Raw genomic sequence first — 13,774 nt, forward strand, 5'->3', positions numbered from 1 at the left:
GAAGCCTTGGATAGCTCAATGGAGTGTGCTTGTCTAGCATGGGCAGGCCCTGGGTGTAGTCCCCAGTATCACAGATAGATAGATAGATAGATAGATAGATAGATAGATAGATAGATAGATTTTTAAATATATATAACAAAATAGTTGAAAAATAAGTATTACTTGTAAGGCTGGAAAGATGGCTCAGAGGGTAAAGAACTTGATGGCAAACCTGATACTTTGTGATTGATTCCTGGAATCCACATGGTGGAAGAAGAGAACTGACTGCCACAAGCTGTCCTTTACCTCTACAGGAGTGCTATGGTATACCCCCACACTAAAGAAATAGAAAAGGGGAAAAATATATTACTGGTAGGAGAAAAACAGAAATAATGAATTTAAAAAAAGCATTTTGTGGAATCAAAGGCAGGTGGATCTCTGAGTTCGAGGCCAGCTTGGTCTACAGAGCGAGTTCCAGGACAGCCAGGGCTATATAGAGAAACCCTGTTTTGTGTGTGCATGTGCGAGTGTGTGTGTGTGTGTGTGTGTGTGTGTGTGTGTGTGTGTGTGTGTGTATGTGTGTATACACAGGTGCTCCAACATGCACAGGTAGAGGTCAGAGGTCAACTTTTGGGAGCCAGTTTTCTTTTTTCTACCAAGTGGATTCTGGGAATTGAACTCGGCACCAGGCTAGCAGCAAGTGCCTTTACTGCTGATACACCTTGTCAGTCTGAATCTTCTATAGATTATTCATTAAAGCAGGAAGGACCTCACTTTAACATAAAGTAGTACCCCTGTGTCTCTGGAAAGCATTGATGTATTTCAGAAGAAAGAAATGTGCTTTCGAAAACTGACCTGGGTTTGCCAGTAATTGTGTAAGTCCTTTGCTGGGCGTGGTAGTGATGCCTGTCATCTCTTCTGGAACAGTGATGGTAGTGGGTTCCAGGCTTCTGAGCTACATAAGACAGCCTTACCTTACAGAAATAAGACCAAGCATGTTACTTCACTGTGTACTAGGTTTTCACCTGGCATTTTTACACACTTACAAATTTATTTATTATTATGGGAGACTCCTGGCAGTTAAAAAAATTTATAAGTGTCTTAAAAACATGAGAACAAGGTAGTACTTTTTTTGTCCCTGAAATCCTGTACCACACCTGTGATCAGGTGCAGCCTTTCTGTCCAGTGAGGTGGAGCAATATTTCTGATGATCAGTTGTTTAAAACTTTTTTTTTTTTGTATTATGTGTATGAGTGTTTTGCTTGCATGCATATCTGTGCACCAAGTGCATGCCTGGTGCTTGTGGAGGCCAGAAGAGGGTGTCAGATTCAATGGGACTGGAGTTACAGACAGTTGTAAGCTAGTGTGTGGGTGCTGGGAATTGAACCCAGGTTGTCTGCAAGAGCAGCCAGTGCTCTTAACTGCTGAGCCATCTCTCCAGCCCTCTGATGGTTAGTTTTGAAGGAGTATCTGTGTCAGTCATCAGGAGACAGACTAGGAGAGCCTAGGTTTGTTTTGTCTTTAGTTTTCCTGTCCATGCTTTCACCATCATCTTTTATGCACGCATGAGTGTTTAACACTAAGAAAAAATACATTTTTGTATTCATTTGCCATTTTCTTCATTTTGACTTTTTCTCTTAAATTATTTTATTTATTAGCAACTCGGAGCAGAAGCCGAAGTAATATGCTAATGGACTTACATATGGACCATGAAGGATCATCTCAAGAAACCATCCAGGAGGTACAACCAGAAGAGGTGCTGGTCATTTCCTTAGGGACAGGTCCCCAACTTACTCCAGGGATGATGTCAGAAAATGAGGTATGAATGTATTACTACTTTTTGTTTTGTCTTCCAAGATAGGGTTTTTCAGAGATTCACCTTACTCTGCCTCTGCCTCCTGAGTGCTGGGATTAAAGGCGTGCGCCACCACTGCCTGGCACTTTATTTTATTTTGTGTTTTGATACAGAGTCTCATCACCCATAGCTGGCTTGAACTCTGGTCTTCTGCCTCTGCCTCCCAAGTGCTGGGGTTGTAGGTATGCCACTGCACGCAACATAGAGGTTTATAATATATAAAAAACAATGGAAAATATATAACATAGTATAAAAATGCTAGTGGTTTATAAGTAACAGAAATTTATTTCTGATTATTCTGGGGGCAGAGAAGTCCAAGACCCAGGCATGTTTGGTATCTTCTTAGGGTCTGATTTCTAGTCACCTCTTCCTGTGCCTCATGTGGAGAAAAGGTGCATGTGCTGAGTTTAGAAGAACACTAACCCCATCTATGAAGGCTTTGCCCTCACAAACCAGTCACCCCATCTAAAGCCCCAGGTCCAAATACTGTCACTTTTTGGGCTAGGATTTCACCAATGAATCTTTGGAGACCTCAAACCTGCAGGGTATGTCAGTTCTTTTCTTTCCTTCCCTCCCTCTTTCATTTCCTTTTAAAAAATCCCCCTCCCTTCCTCCTTCCCTTTCTTTCCTCTCTGAGACTGAAACCCAATATACATAGCTCCAGTGTATGACCTTGAACTTGTGACCCTTCTCTCTGCCTGAGTGCTAAGGATTTACATGCCTGATGCATTCATTGGTGCTGGGGATTAAACCCAGGATTTCACACACGGGCAAACACTCTACCAGTGTCCATTCCTGACAGTGCGTTATTTTCAAAAGTCTACTGTGATAAGCCACGAGTCCTAAGCCCCTTTGAACAGTTATGGAGGAGGGCCACCATGATCCTGAAGTTGGTGATATGCCAGAAACAAAAGGAGTTGTTCTGGTAGCAGCAGAAGACAGGAAAGAAAGCCATGACATGTGGTAGAGAAGTTTGGTAAAACTTCTCCAGTGATTTGTGGGAAACATTGTGTTTATTTTCATCTGGTGATAGAGCAGTAGTATTTCTGTTTAGAGTTCAAAATTCCTAATATATACCTTCTATTGTATGGTTGGGGGAAAATGGAAGAGATAAATGAAAAGCTAGGAAAGGAAACAAATGTTTTTTAAATGTTATTTTGTTTTATGCATATGAGTGTTTTGCCTGCTTACATGTGTGCACCACATGCATGCCCAGTGACCAGGAGGCCCATTAGATCCCTGAACCTGGAATTATAGATGGTTGTGAGCCATCATGTAGTTGCTGACCCTGGTAGAAGGTTGGAAAGACATAGCTTGAGTTGGCTTCACACATAAGACTTGTTCTGAGTTCTTGTGAAAGCTTGATAGGCCTTGCAAATGGGCTTTTAGTTAAAAATAATTAAGAAGAAAATAATATGCACTCGTGGTTTATTTATTTTTATTTCAGTAGTCTTTCATTTGTGATAAGCCAAAAATTTTATTCTATTTTTCTTCTTTATTTTTTTTTTTTCAGGTCCTAAACATGCAGCTCTCAGACGGAGGACAAGGAGATGTCCCTGTTGATGAAAACAAACTCCACGGTAAACCTGACAAAACCTTGCGCTTTTCCCTCTGCAGTGATAATCTGGAAGGCATATCTGAAGGTGAAGGGCTACTGCATTCAGGGAGTGTGTGATCCCAGTTGTTCTCTGTTCTTTAAAGGAGCCTTATAAATTACATTTAAGCCACCATGCCTCTCACTAAGGAGGATAATGACATTTTCCTCTAATGAGCTTTAACATGGCTGGAAGATTGTTTCCTGAATAAAATTAAGATTACAAGAGGCTGTTGATCATATAAAATCAGAACGTGTGTCTTCATTCAGTGTTAAATGAGTAACTGCAAGTCATGTTTCTCAGCCTTGATATCTGTCAAAGCTTATAGAGCTCCTTTAGAAGGATATATTGCATGTACAAATGGGGAGAATGGACTTACTAGCATTGCAGGATGTTGTGCAGACTTCTTATTGTTCTGTGTTCCTTTATACACACTCTAACATGTGCCTTTATGAATCAGGACACCATGGAATAAAAAAGGCAGTCGAGGGTGGAGATTTAGCTCAGTTGGTAGAATGTTTGCCTGGCATTGCTAGATTTAATCTTCAGGAGTAGTAGGAAATAAACATGGAAACGCTACACCAGACTGTGAAATAAGAGTTTGTCATTCCATATACTAGGGCATTTTGTTTATGATAAAAGTTCAGTTTACTAACATTTAAAAGAAGATATAAATGAGTAACGTATGTTCACTCTAGAAATGTGGAAACGAAATAAATTCACTTGTAATTTCACTATTAACAGTTAATATTTGGATTATTTCTAGCAAAATTAAGTCTATGATGTTTTGTAACCTTTTTACTTTTGTGTACCAGTAACATTCCCTCTGTAATTTATGTTCTTAAATAACATGCTTTTATTTTTATGAAATTCTTTCTTCTTTCTTTTTGAGACAAGGTGTCACTGTGGATTCCTGGCTGGCTAGAATTCACTATGTAGAATAGTCTGGCCTTGCACTTACAGAGGTTTTCCTAGCTCTGTTTCCCAAGTTCTCCCAAGGGATTAAAGACATGGCCAGCACACCTGGCAATAACATGCTTTTAAAGGGATTTTTAGCATCAAATATGCCTATTAATTTATTTCGGCATTCTTCTATGTTTTGAATGGTAGAATGCTTCTACTTTTTATTTTATTTTATTTTATTTTTTTACTTTTTCACTTTTATTTATGACAAATATTTCCCAATTTCCCCTGGTCAAGAGTTCTTTGAGACAATTCCATCAACTTTAGCATATCAGAAAATAGAATTGTCTGATTTATCATCTTGCGAATGACCCTGTAGGTGGCATAGGTTTTAAACTGGCCATTAAACCTTCCTGTGACCTTGCCAACCTTGGCCATATTCATCTGGATGGATGAATGGTTCTTGGCACTAATGATGTGGTTGTTTGTGGAGCATACAGGTCCACGAACTTGCTGGTGTTGTTCTGCATGTCCAGACATCACCTGTTCCCTCTAGGTCCTTTGTGAAAGTGCAGAATGTACTTCTGCTTTCTAAATATTACAGTAGTTCTACAACAAGCAACCTTAGGTTATTTTTTTCTCATTAGTTTTTATAAAGATAAATTTTAGCCCAAAGGCATCTATATTTTTAAGGAAGTGAATATAATATTAAAAGTATTTTAAATCAGGCATGATGGCACACATCTGTAATTGTTCAGAAGGCTGAGGCAGAAGACTTGAGTGTAAAGACTAGTTTGGGAGCCGGGCGGTGGTGGCGCACGCCTTTAATCCCAGCACTCGGGAGGCAGAGGCAGGAGGATCTCTGTGAGTTCGAGGCCAGCCTGGTCTACCAAGTGAGTTCCAGGAAAGGCGCAAAACTACAGAGAAACCCTGTCTCGAAAAACCAACAACAACAAAAAAAAGGGCTATGTAGTGAGACCTTGTTTTAAAACACAACAGAACAAAAACTATTATCAATTTTTAGGCTCTTTTCGTGGCATGAAATGTTACATGGTGACTTATGAATGTTTTAAAAAGGTTGCTGACAGGATAAACATTTCTCTAGGTCCTTCTAATCGCTCCAATTCAGTGTCTTCTCTTGACCTGGAAGGAGAGTCTGTATCTGAGCTCGGGGCAGGACCTTCTGGGAGTAATGGAGTCGAAGCACTGCAGCTGCTAGAACACGAGCAAGGTAAAGTAGTGTGGATACAGCTGTGCAGGAGGAAAGACGTATGCGATTTCAAGAGAAGCAGTCTGTTTACATGTAGGTTGGCTGTGTTTGGGAAGAGTAATTTAAGTTGACTAATGACCATTAAAGGTGCATTTATTCATAGCTTCAGTTTTTAAAAAGGTGTTTAGTTGGGAAGTGAATTATTCAGGCTTAGTTATATACAGAAGTATGAACTACTTTAGATTCTGTAATATTTGCTGTTCTTCATTCTAATATTTATGGTCTGCAATGGTAACTACTCAGGGCTCAAGGAATGTAGTCCAGGGAAAGAACAGTATGCAAATGGTTAAGAGCCCCCAAGCCTGGTGATTGAGTTTGATCCTGGGAACTCACTTAGTAGAAGAAGAGAGCCAGCTCCTCTAAGTTGTCCTCTGAGCTCCACACGTGCACACGGCACCCATGCTTGCACACACTTGTGCAGACACACAGACTACAAATAGAGAGAAACAAAGGAGCCAGGAAGATGGCTCAGTGGGTAAACCACCTGCCACACAAACATGAGGGTCCAAGTTTGCATCCCCAGCATCCACTTAAAAAGCCGGGCATCGTGCACACCTGTAGCCTTAGCTTGGGGATGGGGTGGGAGGAGGCGGAGACAGGCGGACCCTGGAGCTGTCCGACCTCTTGCTCACACATACGTGAAAACGGTATAAAACCTCACAAACCCTATAGTTAGGGCACACATCCTCAACTCAGTGTGAGGTGTGTTCCTTAGACTGCAGTGACCATGAAAGCTGTTAGGGAACTTCCCAAGCCGTCCTAGATAGAGTGAGTATTGCCATTGGAGTGTATGGCTTATGTAGAAATAGTGCCATAGTGGATCCATTTTTCAGGGTATCAGGTCATATTTATTGCACATAACAGAGAAACAGGCTAAAATTAGCCTACTCCCGAGGTTGAATGAAAAATCATACCTTTGCCAGGCAGTAGTAGCACACATCTTTAATCCCAGCACTCAAGAGTCAGAGCCAGGCGGATCTCTGTGAGTTTGAGGCCAGCCTGGTCTACAGAGTGAGTTCCAGGACAGGCAGGGCTACACAGAGAAACCCTATCTGGGAAAACCAAACAAAAAAAAGAAAAGAAAATCCCATCTTTGGCCTCTGAGGGATTCCAGTGTAGGAGTTGACAGTCTCCACATGTGAACTGCTGAGTTAAGAAGTGAATCAAGGGGGCTGGAGAGATGGCTCAGAGGTTAAGAGCACTGACTGCTCTTCCAGAGGTCCTGAGTTCAATTCCCAGCAACCACATGGTGGCTCACAACCACTTGTAATGAGATGTGGTGCCCTCTTCTGGCCTGCAGTCATACATGCTGTATACATAATAAATAAATAAATCTTTAAAAAAAAAAAAAAAAAAAAAAAAAGAAGTGAATCAAGGCTGGAGAGTGGGTCAACCATTTGCTATGACAAAACTTCCTGGAGAGACACACAAGTCTGCTCACTCCAGATAGGGAGTCCATGACAGACCAAAGTCCAACTTAGTAAACAATGACTTTTATTGGGTTTACTTACAGGAGTAGAAATGACCCAAAGACAGCTGTTTAAAGCCCACCCCAGCATGAGTGACAGCTCACAAAAGCTGGGAACCTGGAGCACACTGCACAGCCTGCAGGCAGCTCAACAGGTTGGAGAGTGTCTCTTCTACGTGACTAGTCTACACCTCTTCCAGGCAGCTTAGCTGGCTTCTGCTTCTTCCAGACAGCTGGTCTAGTCTTAGATTCTTCCTTGCAGTTTGGCTTTTCTTGACTCTGTATGTCTGAGAAGGACTGTCAGTTTTATTGTTTATACTGGCAGGGAGGGACTTAGTGAATCTGCTCAGTTTCAGGAACTTCCCAAATATTTTGAGTTGTTTACCTCCTGCTTAAAGAGCTTCTCTTCCAGATGGACTATTTTGGTTTCAGAGAACACTGTTAAGAGGACTGCTATTCTTGCACAGCACCTTGGTTCTATTCCCAGCACCCACATGACAGCCTGTGTGGGCTCTGCAGACACCAGGCATGCTTGTGGTGCGCATACATATACATGAAGGCAAAACATTCATATACGTGAAATAATAAAATAAATAAATCTAAAAAGAAAGTGAACTGAGTGAGGCATGGGTATGGTGGTGCGTGTCTAATCCTAGCACTCAGTGGGGAGAGGAGTTAGAGCTAGCTTGGTCTACACAGAGAGACCTTACCTTAAAAAACAGAAAGAAAGTGAATTGAGAGCTAGATGTGATGACCTATGCCTGTAACCTATCGTTAAGAGACGGTGAGGTGGGAGGAACATAATTCATGCCATTTTGAGGCCTTGTTTGAAAACAAAACAAAAAACATAAAATTTTAATATAAGGGAATTGACAAGAGTGAGTTGTGGGGCTGGTCAGATGGCTCATGGATACCAAAAGTGCTCGCTCTGCAAGATGAGTACCGTAGTTTGAGTCTCCAGCACTCGTGTGAAAGCCATGTGTGCCTGTGACCTCAGCATTGGGCCACAGAGACAGGACCGTCCTTGGAGCTTGCTTAGCTGGATCGGTGAGTTTTCGGTTCAGTGGCAGGTGAAGAGCAGTAGTGAGGACACTTCTGACTTGTGTGTGTGTGCATCACATACACAAGCAAGCTGTGGGAACCTGGTCTAGGAAAGAAGGAAAACTCTAGAATGCACACTTGAGCTATTGCCGAGGGAAACAGTTTGCATATGGGTTTATCACCTAATTATTAGCACAACAATTGGATCCAATAAGGCACCCTGAAACCTTTACCTCTGCTTTCCTTCTGGGTTAGTTCTTCTCATTTAGACTTCTCCTCTATCTCCTGTTGGCAGTGGTTAGGTGGGGATCTCTGCTAATCTTAGCTGGGGTGAAGTGATCAGTGGGGAGCAGGCTGGAATGTGTGCTTATTAGTGATAAAATGAATAACTTGAAGTTTAAAGACAGAATTCTGTCAGGTCAACCAAAAAATTGTAGCTGTGTCACCATTTTTAAAGTACTTAAATTTGTTTTTGATAGCTACAACCCAAGATAATCTTGATGATAAGCTGAGGAAGTTTGAGATTCGTGACATGATGGGACTAACAGATGATAGGGACATATCAGAGACAGTGAGTGAGACCTGGAGCACCGATGTCCTGGGAAGTGACTTTGACCCAAACGTTGATGAAGATCGTTTGCAAGAGATTGCAGGTAACTGGTGTTCAAAGCCTCTCGGAATGAAGAGCTGTGTAGGTGTCCTATCCATTTCTTCTTCATGGGAGGGTTAGGGTTAGGGCTCTGAGCACTGCCTGGGTGGCTAGTCTCCATATGGAGCAAGGCATTCAGTACCTAATCTAAATAGACTTGTATTACCTACTGTCTGTGTTCATCTCCACCACGCTGGTAAAATGGTGGAACTGGGAAAGGCCCTTGCTGCTAAGTCTCATGAGCTGACTCAGACCTCTAGGATCTGTAGAGGGAAGGAGAGAACTGTCTCCCACAAGTTGTCCTCTGACCTGTGTGTGTGCCATGTCTTTTAATACAGTTTTAATACACAGGTTTTCTGAAAAAACAAAAGTTCAAGTTTATCCCAGTTCTTGGGAGGCAGAGGCAGGTGAATCTCTGTGAGTTTGAGGCTGTCTTGATCTACAGAAAGAGTTCCAGGACAGCCAAAGCTACACAGAGAAACCGTCTCAAAGAACAAGGAAGGCCCTACAGATGAGTGCTTTGAGTTAGTTTCATGTCAAGTCTTACCTTTGGGGCACAGTATATATTCTCAGTTTGTGGTTAGCTTATTGTCTTTTTGAGACTAAAAACCTTACCTTAAAATGAAGGTTTTTACAGACTGTAGCCATAAAATATGGACTAATAGGGGCTGGAGCGATGGCTCAGAGGTTAAGAGCACTGGCTGCTCTTCCAGAGGACCTGGGTTCAATTCCCAGCACCCACATGGTGGCTCACAACTGTCTAGTTCCAGGGGACCTGGCACCCTCACACAAACATACATGAAGGCAAAACACCAGTGCACATAAAATAAAAATCAATAAATTATTTTAAAAATATGGAATAATAGAATACTGAAGTTCTCTAAAAGGAGGGCTGGAGATGTAGTCAGTGGAACATTAGCCTACCAGGGTGATGGTTTAGGAACCATTCCCAAGCCCCACAAAACAGTAGAAAACAGCATTGAAATGAACTCATTTCGAGAAGGACTAATTCTGTTCTAAAGGGTAACCAACCAGTTTTTCCTTTTTTGAAATGTCAGTTTATTGTGTTATGACATTCAAGACCTACCCTTTTTAGAATACTGTTTTGTGATTTTTGAAAGATTCATACAGCTTTTAATCACTATCTTCATTTTCTTTGTAAATCATGGAAAGTATCAACCAGACAACAGAGGATGCTGGGAACTCACTGTACTTGGCCCTGTGCTTCAGCAATCAGACACACATGGCCAGTTTGGTTTTCCCAATTTCCCTTGTTCCCCTCCCCCATCAGGCTTAGACACGTTCCAGACATTCTTTTTCCTTTTATTTGTATTTCATGTGTGTGAGTGTCTGCATGTATACATAGGTACTGCATGTGTACCTGATATCCGCAGAGGCCAGAAGTGGGCGTTGGATTCCCTGGAGTTGGAGTTACAGCTGTTTGTGGACCACTATGTGGGTGCTCTGGAACTGAATCTGGGTCCTCTACTAGTACAACAAATGCTCTTAACTACTGAGTATCTCTTTGTCCGGGCCTTGGTTGCAGTTTTTTAAATGTTCTATCTGTAAAAGGTAGCCTTTACTTTTAACTATTCTCAAAACTTTTTCATGATCCAAAAGAGAATGCTTTTTCTTTTTTATATATATAAATGATTTTATTTCTATCTTATGTGCATTGTTGTTTTGCCTACATCCATGTCTGTGAGGGTGTCAGGTCCTCTGGAACTAACAGATGTGAGCTGCCATGTGGATGCTGGGAATTGAACCCGGGTCCTCTGAATGAGTAACCAGTGCTCTTAACCTCTGAGCCATCCCTCCAGCCCCAGAATTATTCTTTTATTAGGTTCAATCAGATGTAGTATAGAATTCCCATCCTTAGTATGTCTGTGCACCACTTCTGTGTGTAACTGTGGAGGTCAGAAGAGGGTGTCAGGTCCTCTGGCCCTGGAGTTACAGCTATTTGTGAGCTGCCTTGTGGGTGCTGGGAACTGAACCAAACTCTCCTGAAAAGGCAGCCAGTATTTTAACTGCTGAGCCATCTCTCCTCATCTTGAGTATATTAACACAGGCATACAATAATACTTCGTCCCTTCCACTTATGTTTTTTAGTAGTGTGTAGAGATTTCTCAATTGGTTTTGCATTACTTTGTTCCAGATGCCAATGTAGTATTGTTCTTGGCCACAAGCAGTATTTGCAGTTGGCTGAGTGCTATGAAGGAGCTGTATAGTCTCTTGCAAATGTTTTTTATTGCTCTGAATTTATTGCTAATATGCCAGAAGAAAACATATTTGGCTAATATAATTTTCTGTGGTTAAATTCTCTGGAGTTTTGTAATCCCTGTGGGAATATAAATTTTATAAAGGTAAAAAAGATATCAAGGACATAGATAAGATTTGCTGAAAAACCATAATGAAAACAAGTTGCCATGAATCTAACAATGTGTTTTCCCTGTGGAGGGTCAAAGGTAAGCAGGAGGAATTTAATGAAAAGGAGATTGTGGGACTGGAGGGATGGCTCAGCAGTTAAGAGCACTACATTTACTGTTCTTGCAGAGGAGCAGACCTGGGGTCAGTTCCCAGCACCCACACGGTGACTCACAGCTGTCTGTAACTCTAGTTCCAGGTATTTGATGTCTCTTCTGATCTGCTCCGGCTCCTACATGCATGTGGTGCACATAACTCAGGCACACATATGCGTATAAAGTAAATATAAATTGTTTTTATAAATGAATGAAAAGAAAGGAGGTTGGGCCAGTGTATTTAGCTGGGAACTTTGTGTTTTTAGTATCATGTTTAAATGGAATAATTCCTTCCTTGGTCACTGTCTTATTGCTAAAGATTTTGTTTACCATGATTCTCCACTGCTCTCAGATGCTTTAATGTTCGCCCCCACTGCTTGTCCAGGTGCAGCAGCAGAGAACGTGTTAGGCAGTTTGCTGTGCCTCCCAGGTTCAGGGTCAGTTCTCCTTGACCCTTGCACTGGCTCTACCATATCAGAGACCACAAGTGAAGCTTGGAGCGTAGAGGTATTGCCAAGTGACTCAGGTTAGTATGCTGTCATTGTTTGCTTTTTCCTTTGCATATTTTAGTGTGTAAGGTATCTTAATTTCTATATTAGATATATTTTGCCAAATGATATACTTTTATTTGTTTTGTTTTGTTTTGTGTTTTGAGACATCTGGCCCAGGCTGACTTTGAATTCAAAATCCTCTGCCTCTGTCTATAAGTACTAGAATTTCAGGCATTTATCACAGCACCCGATGTATCAGAAAATCATATTGTTAAATTTCAAGTAGAACATTTTCTTTTCATCACGGGAAAGTTTATTGTTAGTTAGCACTGATGACCATAGTAAGTGCTACCAGGAGACGTGACACATGCCTTTAATCCCAGCATTTGGGCGGCAGAGGCAGGTAGATCTCTGAGTTCAAAGCCAGTCTGGTCTACAGAGTGAGTGCCTGAACAGCCAGGGCTACACAGAGAGACCCTGTCTTCGCAAAACAAAGCAACAACAACAACAACATAATAATAATAAATAATACATAGCAAGTGCTTTCTGAGTCTGTTAAATTCTATTTGAAGCAATTGTTTGAAACTCATCAGAGTGTTGTGTGTATGATGTATTCGATATCTTTCACCAGTTCATCCCAGGATGAGAGTAACAGCCCAGCTCAGACTGCACATTTGAGTTCCTAGTCAGCATCCTTACATTTATCCCTGGGTGGCCAGTGAAACAGCTTAATGAATAAGGGTGCTTGCAGCCACACCTGATGACCTGAGTTTAATATCCAGAAGGAGAGAACTGGTTCCTAAGTGCATGTGTGTGCATACAGTAAATAAGTGTAAATTTAACCTTGGGAATAACTTGTCCCTTTTAAGGGATGTCTAAAAGTTTGTTCATTATTCTTTTTGAGATAAAAATAATTTTTAAAGTTATGTGTTCACATGGGTGTTTGTATGTAGGTGTGTGCACATGTAATTGCAGGTACCCACAGGTTATTGGGTCTCCTGAAGCTGGAGTCTGGAGTTATAGGCAAATATGAATGGTCTGATGTGGGTGCCATCCTCTGAAGAGCAGCAGACACTCTTCACCTCTGAGCCGTCTCTCCAGCCCTAATTTATTCATTTATTCTATATGCCCGAGTGCTCGTGTGCGTCAGATCCCCTGGGACTGGAGTTACAGCCATTTGTGAGCTGCCATGTGGGTGCTGGGAACTGAGCCCAGATCCTTCGTAAGAGCAGCAAGGGCTCTTAACTACTGAGCCATCTCTGCAATCTCTTAAAGGAGACTTAATGTGGTGTCACCTGCCTGTAATTGTACTGTGTAGTGAGACTCCTCAAAAAGCCAGTTGAAGCCGGGTGGTGGTGGCGCACGCCTTTAATCCCAGCACTCGGGAGGCAGAGCCAGGCGGATCTCTGTGAGTTCGAGGCCAGCCTGGGCTACCAAGTAAGTTCCAGGAAAGGCGCAAAGCTACACAGAGAAACCCTGTCTCGAAAAACCAAAAACCAAAAACAAAAACAAAAAGCCAGTTGATAAATGATTAAGTGAAGAAATTATTTTTTCTTTTCTTTCTTTTTGGGAATGGTTTGAGACCGGATCTTTCCATATAGCTCATGCTGTTCCCGGAACTCGCTCTATAGGATCAGGCTGGCCTCAAACTCCCAGAGATCCACCTGCCTCTGCCTCCTGAGTGCTAAGATCAGTGGTGTCTGCCATCATGCCCATCTTAAAGTGCTCTTTTTTTTTTTTTTAAAAGATTTACTTATTTACTATGTATACAGTGTTCTGCCTGCATGTACGCCTGCACACCAGGAGAGGGCATCAGATCCCATTATAGATGATTGTGAGTCACCATGTGCTGGGAATTGAACTCAGGATCTCTGGAAGAGCAGCTAGTGCCCTTAACTGCTGAGCCATCTCCAGCCCTTAAAGTGCTTTTGAAAACATTAAAATGTAGACAGATTGATGCAATGCTAAGCTATTCTGTGCTTTCTTATACATGTTTCTTTGCAT

At 41.8% G+C, this 13,774-nt stretch overlaps 1 protein-coding gene and 1 pseudogene across 10 annotated transcripts in view; one reads left to right on the top strand and one right to left on the bottom strand.

Moving 5' to 3' along the window:
- Positions 1 to 13,774, top strand: part of Gapvd1 (GTPase activating protein and VPS9 domains 1) — a 74,356-nt gene that overhangs the window by 32,837 nt on the left and 27,745 nt on the right. For 7 of the 10 annotated variants that reach the window (XM_052722513.1, XM_052722521.1, XM_052722516.1 and 4 more), the window contains 5 exons: positions 1,638 to 1,798; positions 3,348 to 3,477; positions 5,438 to 5,563; positions 8,591 to 8,764; positions 11,665 to 11,805. In XM_052722513.1, coding sequence (XP_052578473.1) covers positions 1,638 to 1,798; positions 3,348 to 3,477; positions 5,438 to 5,563; positions 8,591 to 8,764; positions 11,665 to 11,805 — 732 coding nt within the window. The remainder of the gene's footprint in view (positions 1 to 1,637; positions 1,799 to 3,347; positions 3,478 to 5,437; positions 5,564 to 8,590; positions 8,765 to 11,664; positions 11,806 to 13,774) is intronic. The other 3 variants (XM_052722515.1, XM_052722518.1, XM_052722520.1) reach the window with 1 other exon arrangement.
- On the bottom strand, positions 3,485 to 5,430 carry LOC128100397 (40S ribosomal protein S21-like; annotated as a pseudogene).

Source organism: Peromyscus californicus, unplaced genomic scaffold (assembly GCF_007827085.1).
Source record: "Peromyscus californicus insignis strain IS unplaced genomic scaffold, ASM782708v3 Scaffold_7__1_contigs__length_154581171, whole genome shotgun sequence".
NCBI classification, from domain to species: Eukaryota; Metazoa; Chordata; class Mammalia; order Rodentia; family Cricetidae; genus Peromyscus; species Peromyscus californicus.